This window comes from Vipera berus, assembly GCF_964194415.1.
Source record: "Vipera berus genome assembly, chromosome: 1".
Lineage (NCBI taxonomy): Eukaryota > Metazoa > Chordata > Lepidosauria > Squamata > Viperidae > Vipera > Vipera berus.
Window position 1 is genome coordinate 137,977,857 of NC_138202.1, and position 23,342 is coordinate 138,001,198.

Consider the following 23,342-nt stretch of genomic DNA (forward strand, 5'->3'; position numbering starts at 1 on the left):
AAAGCACAGAAAACAAAAGAAATACAATAATTGTTGTCTTAACCAGTGAGCATATTCCAGGTTTTTTTAAAAAAAATCTCAGAGCATCATCTCTGCCAATTTCTCAGGAAACTCTTCACTAAGAAACATTGCTGCTAATGGAGGTTACTATGCCAACAGTGTTCATTTAACAACATCAGTTGCAGCAAGCAATTCCTCTCGACGTCTAAAGCATCTACTTCTGTTCCTAAAGCCCAGCAATAAGTTAAAAATTCCAAGAGAAAAAAATATTAGCATGCAGAGGTGACTGTTCCAATAGGGATCCTTTACAGTATCATGTCTACCCAAAATAAAGTCAGTATCTACATAACATTCCAAGATGGATAGTAGTTAACTGCACAGGTCATGGAGTTGGTGATGATGATTTGTTAGACTTTTGAATGTTTTGCCTTGCTTCAGTTTTTGTCCAGAATTATCTGCTGGGAGAATCTAAGCGTGCTGCGGACATGATAGGACCATTAGTAGCTATTTCACATATTAAGTAAAGCGTCCTTTTCTCCCTGGATAGGCTAGCTACTTTCAAACATTTTGAATGATTCTGATTGGCAGTCACAGTTTAAAACTGAAGCAAGAATGTAATAAAAGAGCAGAATTAATAGTGTCATATTCAGAGGGGTTTTTTAATGAATTAAAATTTATTCCTTACTTCAAATTATTGTACTCCTAAATTACTAGTCTCTAGTAATTTTCCATACCAGCTGGCTGAAGACTGTGCCACCTATTAATTATCGCAACAACATTTAACTTAGCAAAGAGACAGATAACAAAAACAGTTAAGTGAATTTTGCCTCATTTTATGATCTTTCTTGTCACAGTTGTTAAGTGGATCACTGCCGTTGTTAAGTTAGTAGCTCGGTTGTAAAGTGAATCCCCATTGACTTTGCTTGCAGAAGGTCATAAAAGGTGATCACTTGACCCCAAGACATACAGGTCAGTTGTCAAGTGTCCAAATTTTGACCACATGACCATGAAGATGCTGCAACAGTTGTATGAAAAACAGTCATAAGTCACTTTTTTCAGTGTCATCGTAACTTTGAACTGTCACTAAAAAAATGGTTGAAAGTTGAGGACTATTTGTACATGGGTTAATTGTTTCATCGAGTAAAAATACTTAGGTCCTTGGTTCTAATTAGGTATTGTTTTCTAGAACTGTTTCTAGTGAAGGTTATTCGTTCAGCCAATCCTTTCAATCTGAAAATGATGTTTTAATTACTCGATCCTCTAATGATTGTTTCTAGGCAAAACCACAGGATACTCTAGACTTGTGTCAATTATTAAACAATGACTTAGCTGCTACAGTAAAGAGGCATCCAAAAAGATTCGTTGGACTTGGCACTATCCCCATGCAAGCTCCAGATCTGGCCGTGAAGGAACTGCAGCGCTGTGTGAAGGAACTTGGATTTCCGGGTGTACAGATAGGAACCCATATCAACAACTGGGAACTGAGTGCCCCAGAACTTGCTCCCATTTATGCTGTAAGTAAACATGTTCTGTCTTTCCTAACCTCACAAGTCCTGTAATGAAAACAGTAAAAAAAATCTATCTAAAAACTTCAGTTTAATGGCCTGAGATATCATCCCTGTTGTCCTCTATTTAATAATCTTTTAAATTCTCTCTTGGTGATTTAAGGCTGTCGAACAATTAAACTGCTGCCTCTTTGTGCATCCTTGGGACATGCAGACAGATAGAAGAATGTCTAAATACTGGTTTCCCTGGCTTGTAGGTCAGTAATTAATGTACAGGGTTGGCATTCTCTATGACAATTACAGTATTTGTTTTATTTATTGATACTGGTGCAATCAAGAGACTTTTTAAAAGTCACTTATGCAGATGGATTAGAAATATACAAGGATGTTTTCTGACAGTCTCATTAAAGTAGGCACAAGAATTACATTTATGAAGAGGGATTAGTTACAGGTAGTCCTCGACTTACGACCACAACAAAGCCCAAAATTGCAGTGGCTAAGCAAGACAGTTAAGTGAGTTTTGTCCCATTTTACAACCTTTCTTGCCACCATTGTTAAGTGAATCAATGCAGTTGTTAAATTAGTAATACGGTGGTAAATTGAATCTGTTTAAGTTAGTAATATGGTTGTAAAGTAAATCTGGCTTTCCCATTGACTTTGCTTGTCAGAAAGTCTCAAAAGGTGATCACATGATACTGAGATACTGCCACTGTCATAAATATGACCAGTTGCCAAGAGTGCAAATTTTAATCACAGAGTCAATACACTTTTGGTAATATTTCACTTAAAGCTACATGGCACTGAGTACCTCTCTTATCACAGTTTGAAATACTGTATCCCACTCTGCTTTTCCAAGGAAGCTAGTACTCTCTGCCCTTCAGGACTCCAAGTAATAACACAAAGATTCTTATGGGTTGTATTGTGAACTCTCAGGGCTGACATCCATTGGTGCCATGTCAGCAGTTGTACAGCGTATTTCTGCTGTAATTCTATAGCCCAAGTCCCCAGAATTAAAATGGCCCAGAGTTTTCTTCTCTGCCCCTGCTCTTCTTCCTCTTCCTTGGTTGAAGATCTGTCCAAGAAAACCGCAAGAACTATATGGTATGATACCATCATATTAGTACCAATCATTATTCCTGAATATGGAATTATTTCTTATTATTAGGCATGCCCACTGAAACAACCATTGCTATTTGCTCCATGATTATGGGAGGAACTTTTGAGCGCTTCCCCAATCTGAGAGTTTGCTTTGCCCATGGAGGTAAGTATCAGAGCCAAGGTAGTATTATGATTATATTGTTGGTGTAGAACTGCAAAATCTCTCAGCCATGACAACTCAGTTGAAGATCAGTCCTATCTCTAAACCCAACTAACCGTATGCTCTTGCTGTTGGAGAGACAATCATGGAGGGAAGAGTAATATGACACCTTGTACTCCTGCAGAAAAGGTAGAATATAAACTAACACATAAAACATATTTTACGTTTTTTTAGGTGGTTCCTTTCCTTACACGGTAGGACGTATCTCCCATGGATTCAGAGTGAGACCCGACTTGTGTGCAATCCATAACAACACTGACCCAAGGCAATACCTTGGTTCATTCTACACAGATTCATTGGTTCATGATGAGCATGCACTGAGGTTGCTGATAAACATAATAGGAAAGGTGAGTGAAAATCTACTACAAGACACTGTACATCCCTAGACTGTAAACACAATTCCACAACAATGCCTTTGAGACTGCAGGCCAAATGAGACTTCATTCCATTCATTCAATTAGCAATGGCATGAACATTTTCTTAAAAATGTACCAGTAGTGTTGTCTCTAATACAGTAGACTGACATCCTGACAGAGGTGCAGAGCTTTAGTGTTGTTTTGTTTTGTTGGGAGATTGAAACATTCTGTGTTTTATTCCTTAAAATAAGAATTTGACTACATCCTATTAGGGAAAGAGCAGGAGAGCCACTATTCTGTGCATGTGTAAATGGGAACAAAAGCAGAAGGATGTGACCTGAGATTGGCAATCCTTTTGACCAAAAACACACAGGCTGATTTTTTTAAAAAGGAAGAGATACAGAACAAGTCCTTAACTCTTTATCTACCTACTGATCATCCTTATGATCTGTAGGTTATGAGGTGCTAAGAAACCTGTCCCCATAGGAGTTACACTTCCAACAGCTTTCACTTCCTACTGGGATCCCACTCCAGTTTCATATGGCTGCAATTTGTTATGCTATGGCACCAGAGAACAGAGTTCCAAATCTAGATAAGTCTTGCAATAATAGCAAAAAAAGTGTAACATCCTACTCATCTCCAAATTCACATACTAAGTTAGATATTGTAGTTTGCAGTTTACACTTAAACATATTCACAATATTGCTAGTTGTGTGACTTATGCCTGGCGTAGCTTTTGGTTTTTGGTCAGTTACAGTTCCTTCTCTTGATTTATTCATTGGACAAAGATAAGCCAAAGATTAAAAAAAAGTTGTCATCAGGAAGAGGCTGAATCTTCACTTCTTGGTGTTTTCTCATTTCCCATTTTTCCTTAATAGCAAAATAGTAGATAGCAGTCTAGCCTGGGTATTAAATACCTATTTTTTAAAAAAAAGTCCTTTCCACACAACAGCATAGCTAGCACACCAGTCTTAGCCAGGTGCAAGAAATTCCTGGCCCTTAATCCTTCTCTAGATAGCTATAACACCATAACTTCTAGACAGCAAAAACCTTGACCATCGTAGATGATAGCAAAAAATATTAAAAACTCTAGATCTTTTCTGCCATCTAATAGTGGCTTAGATTTTTGCAGCCTAAATATGTAGGTTTTGGCACAGGATCCTGGGAGTCCTGAATTATATATTTAGTTTTTCATAGAAAACACAACACTGGTTAAAGTATAGCTAATGTACATGGGCTGCAAAACTCCAAATAAATTTTAGATGGCAGTAAAGATATATCTTTTTACTACTACCGTATTTAGTGTTCTTCCAGCTTTGGGCAGCCCAGATGTAGTATCTCTAATTTACAGCCAGCTATGAATGCTCATATTCCCCAATACATATGTCTATATTAAGTGTATCTTTATTCTTATTTGTTGTATAAGGACTGTTTCAAACCGTCATAGTCTCCCTGGGACAATTATGTGGAAGTGAAGCTGAATATCAATTGAATATTAATGACCCTTCAGGCCAAATATTTGGGTGATTTTTCCTATTCCCCTCCCAAATTGCAACATAGAGCAGTGTAAATCAAATGTGCTGTAAAAAAGAATTCTATCTGAATATCTGCTATTGAAATGACTCACATTAGGGAACAAGCAGAAATAAAGTTTGTAGCAACTAATGACCATAATGTAAAAATACTAGATATTTACAATAGTGTTCAATTATTCCTTGCATGGAATTTACAAGGAAAAAAATTTCACCATATCCTTTTTGGCAATTGCATCCTCCTCCTCCCCCCCTCCTCTATAACAGAGGTCCCCAACCTTTTGGGCACCAGGGACCGGTTCCATGGAGAGAGGTTTTTCTGTGGATCAGAGGGTGCGTGGTGTTGTGTGCTGCCTGCATCCCATGGATGGGGCTTTGCTTGTTTGTGTAGACCAGTTGCTGGCATGCTGTGGCCTGTTACTGGTCCACGGACCGGGGGTGGGGGACCCCTGCTCTAGAACACACCCATTAGTAAAGATTATGCATTACAAAGCTTCTCAGATCATATCCACATTTGATTTTACAAATTAGTTTGCTTCAAGAAACTTCTTTAATAAATTTTGAAAAAGAATCACATTACGCATAAAGAGATGTGATAGTCTTCATCAGTCTTACCTGTCCTACTAGATGCCACTATTCAAAATATTTCCCATCTTTTGATTTCCATTTTGTTTGTTTTGTTTTACAATATCATCCCTCTACCACACACACACAAAAGCAGTCTAGACTGAAGTAGGCATCTCTGTTATGGCATAAAATAAAGTGCTTAGATCGGAGCATTTCTTTCAGAACCCTGTGGGGACCCCTACTGGAAATAGTATGCAATAGCAAATAGGAAAATTTACTTTCTTCTCTCGGCATTACCAATTGCAAGTACTGTAGAAAAACAAAATGTTTTTTTACTCCCAGGTCCAATACATTGGACTTTACTTCCAATAAATGAAACCCATTTTTTTTGCATTTTAGTCTACATGCCCAGGAAGTATCCTTCTCCAAGTTGCTCAGTATAGTCTGTGTTAAAAGGCATACTTTATTCTCAGAAAACTCTGCATGATGGAATAGGATGAGAAGAAACACAGGAATTATTTATAATGAAGGAAAACATCAATTCATTACTGATCATAATATACCGTATATACTTGAGTATAAGCCGACTCGAGTATAAGCCGAGACCCCTAATTTTACCCCCAAAAACTGGAAAAAGTTCTTGACTCAAGTATAAGCCGAGGCTGGGATCCGCCCGAGTGGCTTTCAGCACTGGAGAAAATGCAAAATCGCTCGAGACCAAACTCGAAGGAATCAGCTGCCGGTGGGAGCGAGGCGATCCATGCGGTCCCGTGACAGCCAGTCGGGCAAGCAATGCGAAGAGCGGCAGGGCTTTATTTTTGCACCGTGGAGCTCCCCCTCCCCCTCCTCCCAAACTCCCCCTCTCTCCCCCTTCCCCCCACTTCCCAGAGCTGAATACAGGGTATTAACCGGCGGCGGAGGCTTGCAGAACGGCGGATCGAGCCTCTGTCGCCGGCGGCTGGATCCGCGCTCCGCAAGCCTCTGCCGCCGGCGGAGGCTGGATCCGTGCTCCACAAGCCTCTGCCGCCGGCTGGATCCGCGCTCCGCAAGCCTCTGCCGCCGGCGGAGGCTGGATCCGCGCTCCGCAAGCCTCTGCCGCCGGCTGGATCCGCGCCCTGCCATCGGCAGAGGCTTGCGGAGCGCGGATCCAGTGGGGGGGAAAAGCCCTTTAGCAGGATTTGCCTGCATGCCGGCGGAGGCTGGATCCGCGCTCCGCAAGCCTCTGCCGCCGGCGGAGGCTGGATCCGTGCTCCACAAGCCTCTGCCGCCGGCTGGATCCGCGCCCTGCCGCCGGCAGAGGCTTGCGGAGCGCGGATCCAGCCTCCGCCGGCGGCAGAGGCTTCCGGAGCGCGGATCCAGCCTCCGCCGGCGGCAGAGGCTTGCGGAGCGCAGATCCAGCCTCTGCCGCCGGCGGAGGTCTAGGGGTAGGGGGGGGGCTCGCGGACATAGATGGGCTCAAGTGGAAGCCAAGCAGCCCTCCCGAATCTGGGCTTCTGGACGGAGCAGCCGGTGGTGTGTTTCAAAAAGCAGAAAAGTTGGATTTTGAACATTTCAGAGGCCGTGGGTCAAGCAGGCTACGCTTCCCCGGGCGCTGCAACGGCACCCGTTTTCCCCGGCGAGTTTTCCCTACCTGGCCCCTGCAGAATCGCGGCGGCGCCCCTGGAGAAGCCTACCCCGAGGCTGCGGCCGATTTTTCCTTCTCCAGGCCTCTGCCGCCCGTTTCTGTCTGACACACACACACACACGCACGCACGAGGGGGAGAAACAACGCTCTGGGCGGCAGAGGCCTGGAGAAGGAAAAATCAGATTACCCCTTCCACACGTAAAACTTCCAGTTTAATTACAAAGGAAGAAGAGAGAAACTTAGATCAACAGCTCACCTTCCTTTTCCTCTAGGTTGCAAGGGGAAAAATAAAAATCAAAGATCCTTGGAAGTAATGGTTGGAAAAGTTTGCAAGTCTTTGGGAAAGTTCAAGAAGTGAAAGGAATACCCTCCTCTTGAAAGATCAGATAAGGCAGACAGGGAGATGAAGAGTTCAACCGAGTTTCCTCTTTTGTTCAGGCTCCCCGATCAGACAAAGAACTAGCCAGCGGCAGGTTTCTCCCCTTTTCCCTCCCATCTCTCTTCCCCCAACCCTTGGGTCCCACAGCAACTCACGAACTCCAGCCGCCCCTTCTCCTTCGAAAGGTCTAGATCCCGAGATAAGATATATACAGAAATATACATAAAGAGAGAGACGGACGCAGGCTGTTGGTTTCTCGCCTCATCCCTGGCTTCCAGTTCAAAATTTCCCTCTAAGTAAGCCTCCCAGAAAAACAAATCTTCATGGAGGCGGAGGAGGCAAGGAGAATCCCTCCGATCGTTGTTTTCGGCAAATGCACCTCTTTGTTTGGGTCCCCTTTGACAGGCGCAGAGAACGATCTCCCCTCGCAATTCGGCCGGGTGGGCTCCGGGAGTCCTCTTCCCGTACCCAAGGACGAAAACCGAGGCTTTCAAGAACCCGGGATGGGAGCCGGGGACTGGAAGGGCTACTACTCAAAGCGCCGCGCTGGGAGGAGGGAGAAAGGGAAAAGGGGGGAGGGGGAGGAAAACGGGAAGCAAGTTTTGGGTGAAGCCTCTTTCCTTTCACTTTTGGAAGCGCATCCAGGCGAGGAGAACAAAAGCGTCGCCTCGGCCGGGACTCGGCGCGCTGCTTTTCCCGGCTTCTGACATCGCTACCTGTTGTACAGGCAGGGAGCATCCAGCGCATAACAAAGCCTCGGCCTTTTCACCTGTCCTCCTCCTCTTCCTCCTCCTCCTCCTCCTCCTCCTCCTCCTCAGGAGCAGCAAAAGCCACTGGACTCGGTCGCCAAATACCGACCACAATACATTTTGGGGGAGGGGATTGGAAAAGAAAGCAAAGAAGCGCCCGGCCGGCCAGGGCACATCTGCTTTTGCCAGAGGACCCTCTGCGTCTTCCCAAGAGTCGCGCAGAAGCAACAAGTCGCGGCTCCCGACCGCTTGGCAAGCTGCAAAAAAGGACACCCGGGTCCGCGCCTGGGAGTCCCGGTGTACCCTAACTCCTCTCCGAGCCTCTGCAGCCCGTTTCTGTCTGACACACACACACACACGCACGCACGAGGGGGAGAAACAACGCTCTGGGCGGCAGAGGCCTGGAGAAGGAAAAATCGGCCGCAGCCTTGGGGTAGGCTTCTCCGGGGGCGCCGCTGCGATTCTGCAGGGGCCAGGTAGGGAAAACTCGCCGGGGAAAACGGGTGCCGTTGCAGCACCCGGCGAGTTTAAAAGCAGCGGGTGCAGATGCCTGAACAAAAGAGGAAACTCGGTTGAACTCTTCATCTCCCTGTCTGCCTTATCTGGTCTTTCAAGAGGAGGGTATTCCTTTCACTTCTTGAACTTTCCCAAAGACTTGCAAACTTTTCCAACCATTACTTCCAAGGATCTTTGATTTTTATTTTTCCCCTTGCAACCTAGAGGAAAAGGAAGGTGAGCTGTTGATCTAAGTTTCTCTCTTCTTCCTTTGTAATTAAACTGGAAGTTTTACGTGTGGAAGGGGTAATCTGATTTTTCCTTCTCCAGGCCTCTGCCGCCCAGAGCGTTGTTTCTCCCCCTCGTGCGTGCGTGTGTGTGTGTGTGTGTCAGACAGAAACGGGCGGCAGAGGCCTGGAGAAGGAAAAATCGGCCGCAGCCTCGGGGTAGGCTTCTCCAGGGGCGCCGCCGCGATTCTGCAGGGGCCAGGTAGGGAAAACTCGCCGGGGAAAACGGGTGCCGTTGCAGCGCCCGGGGAAGCGTAGCCTGCTTGACCCACGGCCTCTGAAATGTTCAAAATCCAACTTTTCTGCTTTTTGAAACGCACCACCGGCTGCTCCGTCCAGAAGCCCAGATTCGGGAGGGCTGCTTGGCTTCCACTTGAGCCCATCTATGTCCGCGAGCCCCCCCCCCCACTACCCCTAGACCTCAGCCTCGGTCCCCTGTCCGACCCGGAGGAGTATTTTTTTAAAAAAAACTTCCATCGGGATTTGTTCCTGGAGTTTAAATCCTTGCAGTCCGAAGCAAGAGAGAAAGCCGCGACCTCCTCCTGCGGGAGATTCTCTGCCGGCTCCGAAGAGCTCGACCACCAACGCCGGGGCGGCAGAGGCTTGCAGGGCTGGCAGAGGTGGCGGCAGTCCAGCGTTGTTTCTCCCCCTCGTGCTCCCCCTCGTGCGTGTGTGTGTGTGTGTGTGTGTGTGTGTGTCAGACCCGCAGGAATGGCTAGTAAAGGTGGCGGCAGTCCGGCATTTGCGTTTCTCTGTGTGTCAAGCCCCGTGGGCTCGACACACAGGAAGGGGGGGAATGCCGGAATGCCGCTTCCCTACCAGCCATTCCCGTGGGTCTGACACACACACGCACGCACGAGGGGGAGAAACAACGCTGGACTGCCGCCAGCTCTGCAAGGCTCTGCCGCTCCCTTCTCTCAGCAGCCTGTTCCGAACGAAGGGACAGTTCTTTTTTTTTGTTCACTGGAGTATAAGCCGAAGTGGGTTTTTTCAGCCCGAAAAGTGGGCTGAAAAATTCGGCTTATACTCAAGTATATACGGTAATTCATCTTCACTACTTTCTTCATTTCAGGGCAAGATATACTTTTATAAATTAGCAGGATTCCTATTGTAGATGGAACATAGATATCAAAACTATTTGTAGCCATTAATAAGTGGCTAGATAAAAATATATATGAAAGGTTAAATTGATTGTCTTCAATCGATAAAGGTTTATCAAATTCTCCTTTTTTCCTTCATATGTTACAGATATTCACTAAAATGCTCCAAAAGCAAACCAATATTATTTTTTAAAAATTTCAGTATCAATTTAATGCAATTTCATTCAGGGGTATCTTGGGGGTTAAAAGTCAGTGATTGAAATCCTACTCCCTTTTTACATCTGTTGCTTGTGTGATGCATGTAGAAAAACATGGTGGGCTATAATCATGTGATCATGGCCACCATGTTGGACTTTGTCTCGTCTCCCGCAGAAGCCTTTGGTTCAAATACTTTATTAATATTGGTTTTGGTTCAAATGCTTTATTAATATTGGTTTTGGTTCAAATGCTTTATTAATATTGGTTATCAACTATATGCTGTCTTTCAAAACCGGATTCTATATTTTATTCAGAATTATTATCCTCATTATCATCTATCTTTCAGTAAATAAAAATAAGAAATTCTCACTGAAATACATAAATTATTTTTATCTATAGAAAATAATGTAATTATATCAGAAATATCTTTCTCATCTTTTCTATTACTTTTTCCTATTGATATCTTATGATTATATCACTTTATTGTTGTATATACACTGAGAGCTTATGCACCAGAGACAAATTCCTTGTGTGGCCAATCACATTTGGCCAATAAAGAATATTCTATTTTTAAATAAAAGAGAATCCTTTAATAAGGAAAGAGATATTTATCTCTTCCAAGACAATTTAATGTAAGTTTGCAGAAAAGCTTACAAAAAGTTAAAAAGTGCATATCTATCAAACCATCTAATCCCATAGTTTTATAATGATTCCTTAAGATGAAAAACAAACACCCATTAAATGCCAACAGATCAATCAATCTACTTGTTTCTATTTTCAGGAGAAAGTGATATTGGGAACAGATTATCCATTTCCACTTGGGGAACATGAGCCTGGAAAACTGATTGAATCCATGGAGGACTTTGATGAGCAATTAAAAGTATGTTATCTGATTTTGATTGTATGCTTTTATGTTTAATGTGGCTGTCAGTACTGTAATTTGTAGTTCATTGGCCTTTCTTAGAGGCTTATATGACATATCTATTATTTAAATGTAAGCTTTTAGTCAGACAGACTTCTTTTTAAGAAAAAAAGTAGGATAAGAATAATGTAAATAAAAGTTTATGAGACAATTCTTTGCAAAAATTTACAATGGGGACAATTTTTACAAAATTTTGCTTTCAAGCTAGGCTTGATTCCTAGTTTCCATAATTTTTCTTAGCTTCTTGTTTGGAGGTAGTTTCTCATTGTTTTCTCCTAAGGTTGCAAGCCCAAAATTACCCAGCTGGCTTCCAAGTCTGAGTCAGGCCTAGAATTCAGGTTTTACCACTCTTACTTCAGCACTTTAACTAATGGATCAAATTGGTTTCCACACTGGATCATATTTTGAAATATTTTGAGACATTGGGAGTAAAGCTAATATGTGGTCATTTATATTTATAGGAAATCTGAAGGCAAGAATGGAAGAGTTTATAAAATGTTACTTTTTCAAAATAACTAGTCCTCTGAATAAGTGAGAAATAGACTATAATACCACCACCCAATTCCAATGCCTGAAATACTATGCTGCAAATTTTAAAAAAAACCTAATAGGAAAGAACAGAAGCTCATTATAAAAGTTCTAAGGTTATTATTTCAGTCTCATGGCAGTGAGAATTTAAAGTAAAATACCTACCTCCAGAATAGAAGAAATGTTGCCTCTTTGGGCCATTTACAGTAAACCTGTTTTGCCCTACCATAAACTAGACCAGGGCTTTTCAACCTTTTCACCCATTGTACCACTTTTAGGTTATGGCAACATCCGAGTACCACCAGTTGCCTAGCAAGGTGTCAAAAACTTGATGACCAAAAAAAGAAAAAGAAAAAAGTGATGAAGTACAGGTAGTGCTCAACTTACAACAGTTCGTTTAGTGACTGTTCAAAATTACAATGGCACTGAAAAAAGTGCCCCCCAAGCCACAGCCGAGCAAGACACCTGCTTGCCTGCCCGGCGGCTCTCTTCCTCCTGTCCGAGGTTTTCATTCTTGTGAGCATTTCTGTTGAGGATTGGCAGCGGGGGTGGGGTGGGGGGGTGTTTGGTTTTTATTCCCCCCATCTGCTGGGTGGTTGCAGCAGGTTTTGGTCACTTCACATGACCCTGGGACACTGTGATCGTCATAAATATGAATCAGTTGCCAAGCATCTGAATGTAAATCACAAGACCCTGGAGATGCTGCAACATTCCAGCTGATCGGCGCTTCTTCTGGGCTCAGCTGGAGCCTGGCGCTGATCCTGGCGCTTCCGCTGAGCCCTGACCGCCCTGCAGCTCCTGCTGTCTCTCGCTCAGGCTTGTGTGGTGCTGCCACCGGTTCAACTCATTCCCCTTCCACGCTACCAGTTTTCTAGGATGGCCATGTACCACCTGCCAGGTGCCAATGTACCACAGGTGGTACCCATACCACTGGTTGAAAAGCCCTGAACTAGACATCTATTCGAAGCCTAGCAATGAGTCACCCTTTTTTATATATCATCACCCACTGTCATTTTAAAAAACTGTAGGAAATTAATGTATTAAATTGTTTTATTGTGTAATGAGTAACTGAGTAGAAAACTATCCAGAAATTCAAAAGCTATAAATCTGTGTTTTTATTTAATTTATATGCAGCCCATCTCACTATCAAGCAACATTTGACAATAGTATGTCAAGTTATGTCGGGAAGCTTTAAAAAACTAATTAAAAATTTCTGTGGCAAAATTAAATGATTACGATTCTGTGTTTGAAACAGTGGGCACTTTTTCATAAGGAGATATTTAAATAGTAACCAGGAATCAGCTATGATTCAATAGTTTTTACCTTATCTGTTAGAGAATCCCTGCATTTTTTGCATCAATTTTACTTTTTGATATATGTCCTTATCTTCCAGTCCAAGTTACCTCTCAGCATTAGTTGACAGAATAGGAAGGACTGAACATTTCGGTTGAAGTGACACTGATATCTGATGATGATATATTGATAATCTGCTCTGCATCTGGAGTAGCACATAGTGATTAAAAATCAGATTAATCTGAGAGTAAGATGAAGATACATTACATTTGACAGATTTTTCAGGCATACTTATCTGTTTGTCTATCTGTTTTCCACACAACATTAGCATGTTCTGAGAGATTCTAAGGAACAACTACTTAATGTGGTTCATTGTAATACATAATTAATTTATGAATTGATTTATAAACAGTAATTCTTTGAGTATTTGACTGGGAAGCCTCCTAAGGCAGACACTTTAGCTTTTGCACGTCTATGTAATATTTGTTAATGCTTTCTCAAAATCTTCATTCCTTTCGTTACAGGAGAAACTCAAATCTGGCAACGCACTTTCATTTTTGAATATTGACAGAAAACAATTTGAGTAATAGAAGAACTGCTGTAATTATAAATCAACACTTTTAGGTTCTGGAGGACAACCATAAACTTCATATTTATGCAGTTTCATGCCAATTTCAGATAATATACATGTACTGAAAACGCGAATCTGGGTTATAATAAAAGCTTATAAAAGCTGTATGAGCTAAGAACTTTTGAGAAGTTGTATAGTTGTAAAAAAAATATTCTTGTTATATAGGGAATGGATTGTTTCAGCATGACATCAATGAATAATTATCCCTTAAATTTAGAAGTCTGCCTGCCTTACACAAAGTTTACACTGTCACACAGAGAGTTGGAGGGTTTATTTATTTGTATCCTACTTTTTTAATTTTAAAAATAACTCGACTCGGTAAACATATCCAACATAACTTCCTCCTCCTTTTTCCCCATAACAACTGAGAAATATTTACTGTAGTGAGTTGGATTCATACTGGGCAAACAGGACCCGTAGTAAGTGCTCAGTAAATTACTGAAGACCTGAAAGTTTATATCTCAAGCTCACCTTTGACTAAATATCATTTCCCCTTTCTTTTCTCTCTCTGTCATGCCCCTCCCCAAATCAGGCAAGACTGTTTAAGTAGTCTTCAACTTATGACCACAATTGAGCCCAAAATTTCTGTTGCTAAGCAAGACAGTTATTAGGTGACTTTGTCCTATTTTGCGACCTTTCTTGCCAGAGTTAACTAAATCATGTAAGTTTTTAAGTTAGTAATAATATGGTGAATCTGGCTTCCCCGCTGGGAGACTGCAACCGTCATAAATATGAACCAGTTGCCAAGCATCTGAAATTTGATCATAAGACCATGGGGATGCTGCAATGGTCATATGAAAATGGTCATAAATCACTTCTTTCAGTGTTGTTGTAACTTTGAATGGTCCTAAAAGAATAGTTGTACATAGAGGACTACAGGTAGTCTTCGAGACTTACAACGGTTCATTTAATGGCCATTCAAAGTTACAATAGCACTGATAACAGTGGCATATGACAGTTTTTCACACATCTGTTGCAGCATCCCCATGCTCACATGATCAAAATTCAGATGCTTAGCAACTAGTTCTCATTTATGACATTTGCAGTGTCCCAGGGTCAAGTGATCCCCTTTTGCAACCTTCTGAGAACCAAAGTCAATGGGGAAGCCAGAGTCACTTAACAGGCATGTTACTAATTTAACAATTGCAATGATTACTCAACAACTGTGGCAAGAAATGTCATAAAATGGGGGGAAAGCTTTCTCACTTAGCAACAGAATTTTGGGGCTCAATTGAGATCATAAATTGAGGACTACCTGTATCTGTTTTTATCCAAATGGCTGACTTACAGATTCCTTTAGGGCAGAGGTATCAAACTGCTGGCCCATGGGCCGGACGCGTCATGCGGAAGCCGTGCCCGCCCCATTGCCGGCAATAGCAAAACAGTCCTGCTACGGTGAGCAACGTCATGTGACGTTGCGAGTTTGACATGTCTGCTCATGTGCTTGCTTTGGCTTTCCATGTCCATTCAAAACAATGGAGACATATCCAAGTCCAGCATTCTTCTGAGAATCAATGTTAGAACATTTTCCCCAAGTCATGACATTTCATTTGGCAGTATGGGACTTTTGACTTTAGAGAGTTTTACAAAGCAGTTGAAATGAAAAATACCCACAAGGATACTCTATGTAAGACAAGTCTATAATAGGGTGATGAATGAGGGGGACATTTTACCATTATTTTGAAAGATAATCTAATGCAAGTTACAGGGGTTTGGTTTTTCAACAGAAGCACATGTCTTGCAAGAAACAAATGAGATAGATTAAATTAAACTGGGATCCCTTTCTGTTAATATTGATCATCGGAGCCTGGGAGAAACCGGAAAAGCTCAAAAAAAGCCGCTCTCCATAACCACCCTCCGTACGGCGCCGACCAGCTGATTGTCAGTGCCGTAGGAGCCTCTGCGAAGACCGTTGTAGCCTGGAAGGCCCAGAAGAGCCTGGATTAACTACGCTCCAGACGGCACCGACCAGCTGATTGTCGGTGCCGTGGGAGCCCCGGAGAAAACCATCGGAGCCTGGAAAGACCCTGAAGAGCCCGAAATAGCCTGGCTTCATAGCCGTGCTCCATACGGCGCCGACCAGCTGATTGTCGGTGCCATGGGATCCTCGGCGAAAACTTTTGGAGCCTGGGAAAACCCTGAAGAGCTCATAACAACTATGCTCCATACAGTGCCGATCAGCTGATGTACGGTGCTGTGGAAACCCGACGGAGCCAGAAAAAACTTGACAAACCCGAGGACACTTTGGAGAACCTACTAGCTGCCCGGATAGCCACAGCTTGGAGCAGCGTCGAATCGATGGAGAGGCGAAAATTATAGTTACATCTAAGGTGGCTATCAATGAAGAACTGAAGTGCTGTGGCCACCCCAACGTAGAGACCATGACCCAGTAATTGAGAACAGACGCTTTGCGCCTTAGACGACTGGGAGGCACATACTAACTCTGCACCACTATTATTACCTAGCAAAATATCTCTGAGTTCCTGGTTTCCACCTTCAACAGCTTACCATCACCTAACCCTCTTCTAATGCGGAGAAGATCATTGAAACCAGTACTTCTCACCACTCTGTGACTCCGCAGGCTATCACTCCTTATATTAACCCGCTGACTCCTTTACCTTTCTCCTCCCCCCCAAGGTTTCAGGAGGACCCGGACAAATAGCCACTGTGAGAGAGTGGCTAATCTTACCATCTGCTACCTACCTAGGGGTGAGAGCTCTAGGTGGTTTGCCTCATCCCGGTTATGTGTTTCTAGCTGCTCCCCGGTTCTGACCGTCGTGAGAGGACGGGGGTTGATCTATACCAGGGTACATCCAGCTCAAGTGGCAGTTGAGCTTGGTTAGCAGACGGAACACCTCCTACTGAATTAAGACCCTCCCGATCGATCTAGGGATTGCCTTTTTGCTGAACTTACTTATTTTAATAACAATGACTCGTCTCAGCTATTCCAGCACAGCCTTGTGCACCCTCAGGGGTGCCCCTCCGTCCTGGCTGCGACCCGCCTCACTTACCACTCTTCCTCTTGATGAAAGGCCCAATTGTTGGGACCTGAGAGATGGTTGGGCAGGGATAGGTGCCTCCATCACAAACCTAATAGGAGGCCCCTGGTTAATTTCTTAGCTAAATTTTTTATGGGGTTAGGGAGGGGGGAGGGTTTTCAGGGTTGGATGGAAACGGGAGGGAATCCACCAACTATTGCTCAGGCCAGATCTGGGATTGACCACATGGGGAAGGAGCTGAGACTGGTTGCCTCCGGGGCTCCAAAACGGGTCGTGGGACTACCTATTCCCACGACGTTAGGAAATGGCAGCAGATGTAAAGACAGAGGACCCTTTCGACATCTGGGATTGCGTCCCCGCTATCTCCAAGCGGTGAAGCGCTCCAACCCTCTGATTTCTTCCCAAGACCCCGGGAGCAAGGATAAGCAGCCACCTGATCTCCGGCTGGTGTACTTGAATGCCAGGTCCGTAATCAATAAGGCTCCTCTCATTCACGAACTGATTGAGAGTGAGCATACGGACCTGGCTTGCATTACGGAAACCTGGTTGGGCCCAGAGGGTGGTGTCCCTCTGGTTGATCTCTGCCCACCAGATTTCCGAGTGCTTCACCGACCTCGGGCTCAGGGCAGGGGCGGGGGAGTGGCAGTAGTTATGAGGAAGACTCTCTGTCCTCAGGAGTCCACCATCGTCCAAATATCCGGATGTGAATCCCTCCTCCTGAGATGTGGCCCTAAGGCGCAATTGGGCTTACTGCTGGTATACCTTCCACCTAGTCGCACAGCAGCGGCCCTGCCAGAGCCTCTCGATATCCTCTCGGGGCTGGTGGTTGAACTCCCCAAGCTTATAGTTTTGGGCGATTTCAATCTATCATCCCTGGGAGGATCATCTGAGTTAGCCCGAGAGTTCATGGCCTCCATGACGGCCATGGACCTGATACAAGTAATTCAGGGCCCGACTCATGTGGGGGGCCACACACTTGATCTGGTTTTTCTTTCTAGACGGTGGTTAGATGATCTTGGTGGGGGTTCTCCAATTATTATACCCCTGTCATGGACCGATCATCATCTCCTGAGGCTGGTCTTCCACTATGCCACCCCCCGTTGTGGAGTTGTTGAACCATCAAGATTATTCCGTCCCAGGCGCTTAATGGACCCTAAGAAGTTCCAGGAAGCACTGGGGTCTCCACCTGCCTCCTTTGCTCACAGCTCGGTTGATGCCTTAGTTGAAGCCTGGGAAAAGGCTGCCACAGATGCACTTAACCGAGTTGTTCCCTTGCGGCCCCTGACCCGATTCAGATCCCAGTTCGCTCCATGGTTTTCCGTGGAGCTCCAGGAGATGAAACGTCGGAGACGGGGCCTAGAGAGCCGTTGGAGATCCACCCAATCTGAATACGATTAAGATCCTTTACTAGATCTTATCTCACAGCAATGAGGATAGCGAGGTCTAACTACTTTGCTACACTCATTGCGTCCGCAGATAACCGCCCAGCCGCCCTGTTTAGGGTAACTCGCTCCCTCCTTAATCAAGAGGTGAGGGAGGATCCCTTACAGGATCGTGCCAAAGAGTTTTGCCAACATCTGTCGGACAAAATCACTCGGATTCAGACCGGTTTGGACTCCAACTGGGCAGAGTCTGACGATCAGGACATGGGTGGTCTTGTCGATGTTATCTGGGAGGAGTTCGACCCTGTGACCCCAAAGGAATTGGACAGAATTATGAGGAAGCTGAGCTCCACCACTTGTTTATTAGACCCGTGCCCTTCATGGCTGGTTTACTCGGCTCGAGAGTGAACACGAAGCTGGCTCCAGGCGGTGATATCTGCCTCCTTAAGTGAAGGTTGTTTCCCCTCCGCATTGAAAGAAGCGGTGGTGAGACCCCTCCTTAAGAAACCTACCTTGGACCCAGCTATATTAAACAACTTTCGTCCGGTCTCCAACCTTTGCTTCCTTGCCAAGGTTGTTGAGAGTGTGGTGGCGCATCAGCTCCCTTCAGTTCTGGAAGAAACTGACTATCTGGACCCGTACCAATCTGGTTTCAGGCCCGGACACAGCACGGAGACGGCATTGGTCGCTCTGGTAAATGATCTCTGGAGAGCTCGGGACAGAGGTTGTTCCTCTGTCCTAGTCCTACTAGATCTCTCAGTGGCTTTCGATACCATCGACCATGGTATCTTGCTGCAGCGTCTCAGAGGATTGGGAGTGGGAGGCACGGTTCTTCAGTGGTTCTCCTCCTATCTCATGGGACGTTCGCAGTCGGTATTGACAGGGGGGCAGAGGTCGAGCTCGAGACCTCTGACTTGTGGAGTTCCTCAGGGGTCGGTCCTCTCGCCTCTCCTGTTCAACATCTACATGAAACCGCTGGGAGAGATCATTCGTGGTTTTGGAGTTGGGTATCATGAATACGCTGATGATACCCAGCTTTTTATTTCGACCCCAAACCACCTCAGTGATGCCCTCGATGTGATGTCCCGTTGCCTGGAAGCAGTTCGGGTCTGGATGGGGAAGAACAGGCTTCAACTCAACCCTGACAAGACTGAGTGGCTTTACGTACCGGCATCTCGGCATATTCAGAACATTCCATCTCTTTCTATAGGGGGTAAGTTATTACCCCCCGTAGATAGGGCCCGTAACTTGGGAGTCCTCCTAGACTCACAGCTTTCTTTGGAAGACCACATAATAGCTGTGACTAGGGGAGCCTTTGCCCAGGTTCGCCTGGTGCGCCAATTACGGCCCTATCTGGACCGGGATGCCCTGCGTACAGTCACTCATGCACTCGTGACCTCTCGTTTAGATTACTGCAATGCTCTATACATGGGGCTGCCCTTGAGGACCACTCGGAGGCTCCAACTGGTACAGAATGCAGCTGCGAGAGTTGTATTGGGAGCCTCCCGATACTCCCATGTTACACCTCTACTCCGTGAGCTGCATTGGCTCCCAGTTATCCTCCGGGTGAAATTCAAGGTGCTTGTAATGGTTTTCAAAGCCCTACATGGCATGGGTTCGGAGCACCTTGGGAATCACCTGCTGCCGGCATCAACTTCCCTCCGCCTGGTACGCTCCCACAGAGAGGGCCTCCTAAGGGTGCCACCATTCGGAGAATGCCGCTTGGTGGCTCCCAGGGGGAGAGCGTTCTCTGTGGGCGCGCCTGACCTATGGAACCATTTACCGGTTGAGCTCCGGATGGCTCCCGACCTTCGCTCCTTCCGACGCGATCTAAAAACATATCTATTTAAGCAATCCGGTCTGGTCTGAGGGGTTTAATTTTAATTGTGGTTTTAATTTATCTTCTACATTTGGGCAGTAGGGCTTAATTTATTTTCAATTTTCTGTATTTGTGCATTTTGACATTTATGTCACTGTTCACCGCCCTGAGTCCTTCGGGAGAAGGGCGGTATACAAATCAAATAAATAAATAAATAAAATAAATTACACTGCCTTCAGCAAGTGTAGTAGGGTTGGGTCTGCTTTGTCCACCCCCCTGAAGCTTTGCACCGGCTCGCCACAGGGCTGTGTGCTTAGCCCCTAGCTGTACACTTTATACACATACAACTGTGTATCATCTGACCCATCCACTGCGATAATTAAGTTTGCAGGTGACACAACTGTGGTGGGTCTCATTACAGGTGGGGATGAGACAGCATACAGGGCGGAGGTACAAAAACTATCCATATGGTATAGTAACAACAACTTGCACCTGAACATCAGCAAGACAAAAGAGATGGTGCTAGACTTCCGGAAGAAAAAGGAAGAACCTACCCCACTTTACATCGGGGAGGGCTGTGTGGAGAGAGTTTCCTCCTTTAAATTTCTGGGAGTCTACCTCTGTGAAGATCTGACCTGGAAAGTTAATACAACCCAGGTGGCTAGAAAGGCCCAACAGAGGCTTCACTTTCTCAGGGTCTTGCAGAAGAACAGGGTAGAACAACGGCTAATGACCCTCTTTTACCGGTCTACTATAGAGAGCGTCCTCTTGTATGGTATTGTGGTCTGGTATGCTGGTCTGACAGCCACGGATAGGAAAGTATTACAGAGGGTGGTGAGCACAGCACAAGACATTGTGGGCTGTTCCCTGACATCACTGGATGACATCGCCAGGGCTCGTTGCCTTGGAAGAGTGAGGAAGATTCTCACCCCGTGCACATAGACCAAAACTAAGATGAAATCTCCTATTTACTATTATGGCTGAGTGGACTCGCAACCATTCACTAATAGCACCTTTTTTAATGGACTTGGTGGAGCAGTGGGCTAATGCCTCCTTAAGTAACACCAGCTGCCTGCAATTAGTGCAGGTTCGCGTCCCACCAGGCTCAAGGTTGACTCAGCCTTCCATCCTTCCCAGGTAGGTAAAATGAGGACCCAGATTGTTGGGGGCAATAAGCTGACTTTGTAATAATGCCGCTTAGGGTGTGTGTGTGAAAGCCCTAATAAGCAGGCATATACATAGAATGAAGGCTACTGCTAAGCTTGTAAGCCGCCCTGAGTCTTCAGAGAAGGGCGGGATATAAATGGAATTAAAATAAAATAAATAAATAAATTATTTTTGACCCGGGAAAAAAACTATAGAGAACAAAAATTCCGAAGAAATCAGGACTCCTCTTTGAATGCACGAAGCAACCGAGTTCCCGTCTCTGAGTTTCTATTATCGGCTCTTTTATGACTCATGGACTTGCAACTCCCAGAATTGCTGAGTCAGCATAGCTCAGTAATTCTGGGAGTTGAAGTCCACGAGTCACAAAAAAAGCCGCGGTTGCCTACCCCTGGTCTAAGAAAAACCTTCGGCGCAGCCTCCAATGGAGGGGGGAGGGAAACAGTTCGAGGAACGTCCTCCGAGTCGATAGGGGCACTATTTTAAAACCGCACTACAGTAGTCTTTCGCCAGCCTTTCCTTTCGCTCCAACCCTCAACCCCCCCCCCCGCCAGCTTGCAACTCTATGATTTATTAAAGCCAGAGTATTGCAGAGAGCCGGTTTGGCCGCGCTTTGTCTGAATTCTCGCGAGAGGTGCCGCGATGGAAGAGGAGGAGTCGGGCGCGCCGGCGGCGGGTGCTGCTTCGGGAGGAGGAGGAGGAGGAGGAGGAGGAAGTGTCATGGCGGCGGCGTTGGGTTCCGGACCTGGCGCGAGTTCGGGGTCGCGCGGACCCGGCGGCGGCCTAGGAAGTTCGCGCTGGTTTTTCAGCCGGGAGCGGTTGGAGAACACGCCGTCGCGCCACTGCGGCGTCGAGGCCGACAAAGAGCTCTCCTACCGGCAGCAGGCGGCCAATCTCATCCAGGATATGGGCCAGCGCCTCAACGTGTATCCTTCAGCGGCGGGCGTTGGGGCTTGGGACGGGCAAAGAGGAGGCCGGGGCCGGGAGCGAGTCAGCGGGTGAGGGGGCTGGGAAGGGAACCTTTCGGGGTGACGCCTGGTCCCGGGTCTTTTGGAAGGCCGGCCCGAGGGCGAGCCTGGGAGGCCTCGCCTGCTGTGGCTCCACCCCTCGGCCTGCGCTCCTGTCTGCAGGGGGGGAGAGTCGGGAAGGCGCCGCAGGCTCCCCCGGGAGTCGAGGAGGAAAAGCCAGGCCGACTTCGGCGCCTCTTTGCCTCCCTTGGGCTTCGGGGTGGTTTTTAACAAGTTTTCCACGCAGACGCGCGACTTGTCTCGTTTAGCCCCCCCCTCTCTCCCTCCCTCCCTCCCTCTCTCTCTCTCTCTCTCTCTCTTTCTCTCTTTCTCCTCTCTTTCTCCTCTCTCTCTTTCTCTCTCTCTCTCTCTCTCTCTTTCTCCTCTCTCTCTTTCTCTCTCTCCTCTCTTTCTCTTTCTCTCTCTCTCTCTCTCTCTCTTTCTCCTCTCTCTCTTTCTCTCTCTCTCTCTCTCTCTCTCTCTCCTCTCTCTCTTTCTCTCTCTCTCTCTTTCTCCTCTTTCTCTTTCTCTCTCTCTCTCTCTCTCCTCTCTCTCTCTTTCTCCTCTCTCTCTCTCTCTCGCTTGCGCGGCTTGGCGTTTTAGCAAAGTGCTCTTAACGATTGATTGCAAAGGAGCGTGGTTGTATAATGGCTGCTGAACACGGTTTTCTGGAATCTCAGACTTGTTCCGTCAGTATGGTTTTTTTCTTTCTTTTTCAAACGGTTGTTGCTGTTTTTTTTTTAAAATTGCGATTTCATAGGGACTGTATTAATACATCTTGTTGGTTAAAAAGAAGTGTCCCCCCCCAAATGCCCCTATGTATCGGTTGGTCAAGCATAAAGAGATTTGATGCTTTTTCTGCGTGTGGGTGGGTAAAAGTTTGGTGACAGAAGGCAGTTTCCCCCCACACACACACACACACACATTGGCAAATAACGTTTTTAGACATTTAATGTAATCGATGGGAAAGAAATTTCATCCAGGATTTTTTTTTTTTAAAAAAGGGAAACTATGCAAATGTTTTAAATAAGAGTAAAACAATCTAGGCAAGTTAAATGTCATAAAAATAAGGTTATTAAATAGAACTTTTGATATTTTAGAGTAATGAAATTGAAAACAGCCTCTCTGGTATTCTCAACAGTTTTTCAGGAGTTTGAAGTGACTGCTGTCATAATGTCTGTAGTTCTGAAACCAGACTGAAGAAGTTTTGTATAAATACCAGAACATATTTAATGAAATGTAATGAAGATATCAGAGTACTTTCTGAGCTATTATCAAATCTAATGTGGATCAACATTTTGCTGAAAGAAGTATTGGCTTATAGCTGCTGTTTATCATAAAAGTAATCCCACTAGTAATTTTTTATTCAATTTCTATAGATACTCATTTCGATCCAGTTGACTCTAGTAAGCTTATCTCAAAACGTTAAGCAGATTAGGATCTGGTTATTACTTGGATGAAACTCTGCCAGAAAATCCAGAGTACTA

General features: G+C 45.3%; 2 protein-coding genes across 6 annotated transcripts in view; both read left to right on the forward strand.

The window, feature by feature from the left end:
- The window catches only part of ACMSD (aminocarboxymuconate semialdehyde decarboxylase), a gene marked incomplete at both ends in the record, with an annotated part of 67,103 nt that extends 53,663 nt beyond the window's left edge, over positions 1-13,440 (forward strand). The window contains 6 exon segments of the mRNA XM_081342086.1: positions 1,278-1,514; positions 1,669-1,762; positions 2,671-2,766; positions 2,998-3,170; positions 10,892-10,990; positions 13,378-13,440. Of these exon segments, the coding sequence (XP_081198212.1) occupies positions 1,278-1,514; positions 1,669-1,762; positions 2,671-2,766; positions 2,998-3,170; positions 10,892-10,990; positions 13,378-13,440 (762 nt within the window).
- Positions 13,441-21,490: 8,050 nt separating this feature from the next.
- Positions 21,491-23,342, forward strand: part of CCNT2 (cyclin T2) — a gene marked incomplete at its 5' end in the record, with an annotated part of 32,128 nt that continues 30,276 nt past the window's right edge. For all 5 annotated transcript variants that reach the window (XR_014028286.1, XR_014028287.1, XR_014028288.1 and 2 more), the window contains one exon: positions 21,491-21,774. Coding sequence is in view for 2 of the 5 variants with exons in the window: in XM_081342011.1 (XP_081198137.1) it covers positions 21,491-21,774 (284 nt within the window). The remainder of the gene's footprint in view (positions 21,775-23,342) is intronic.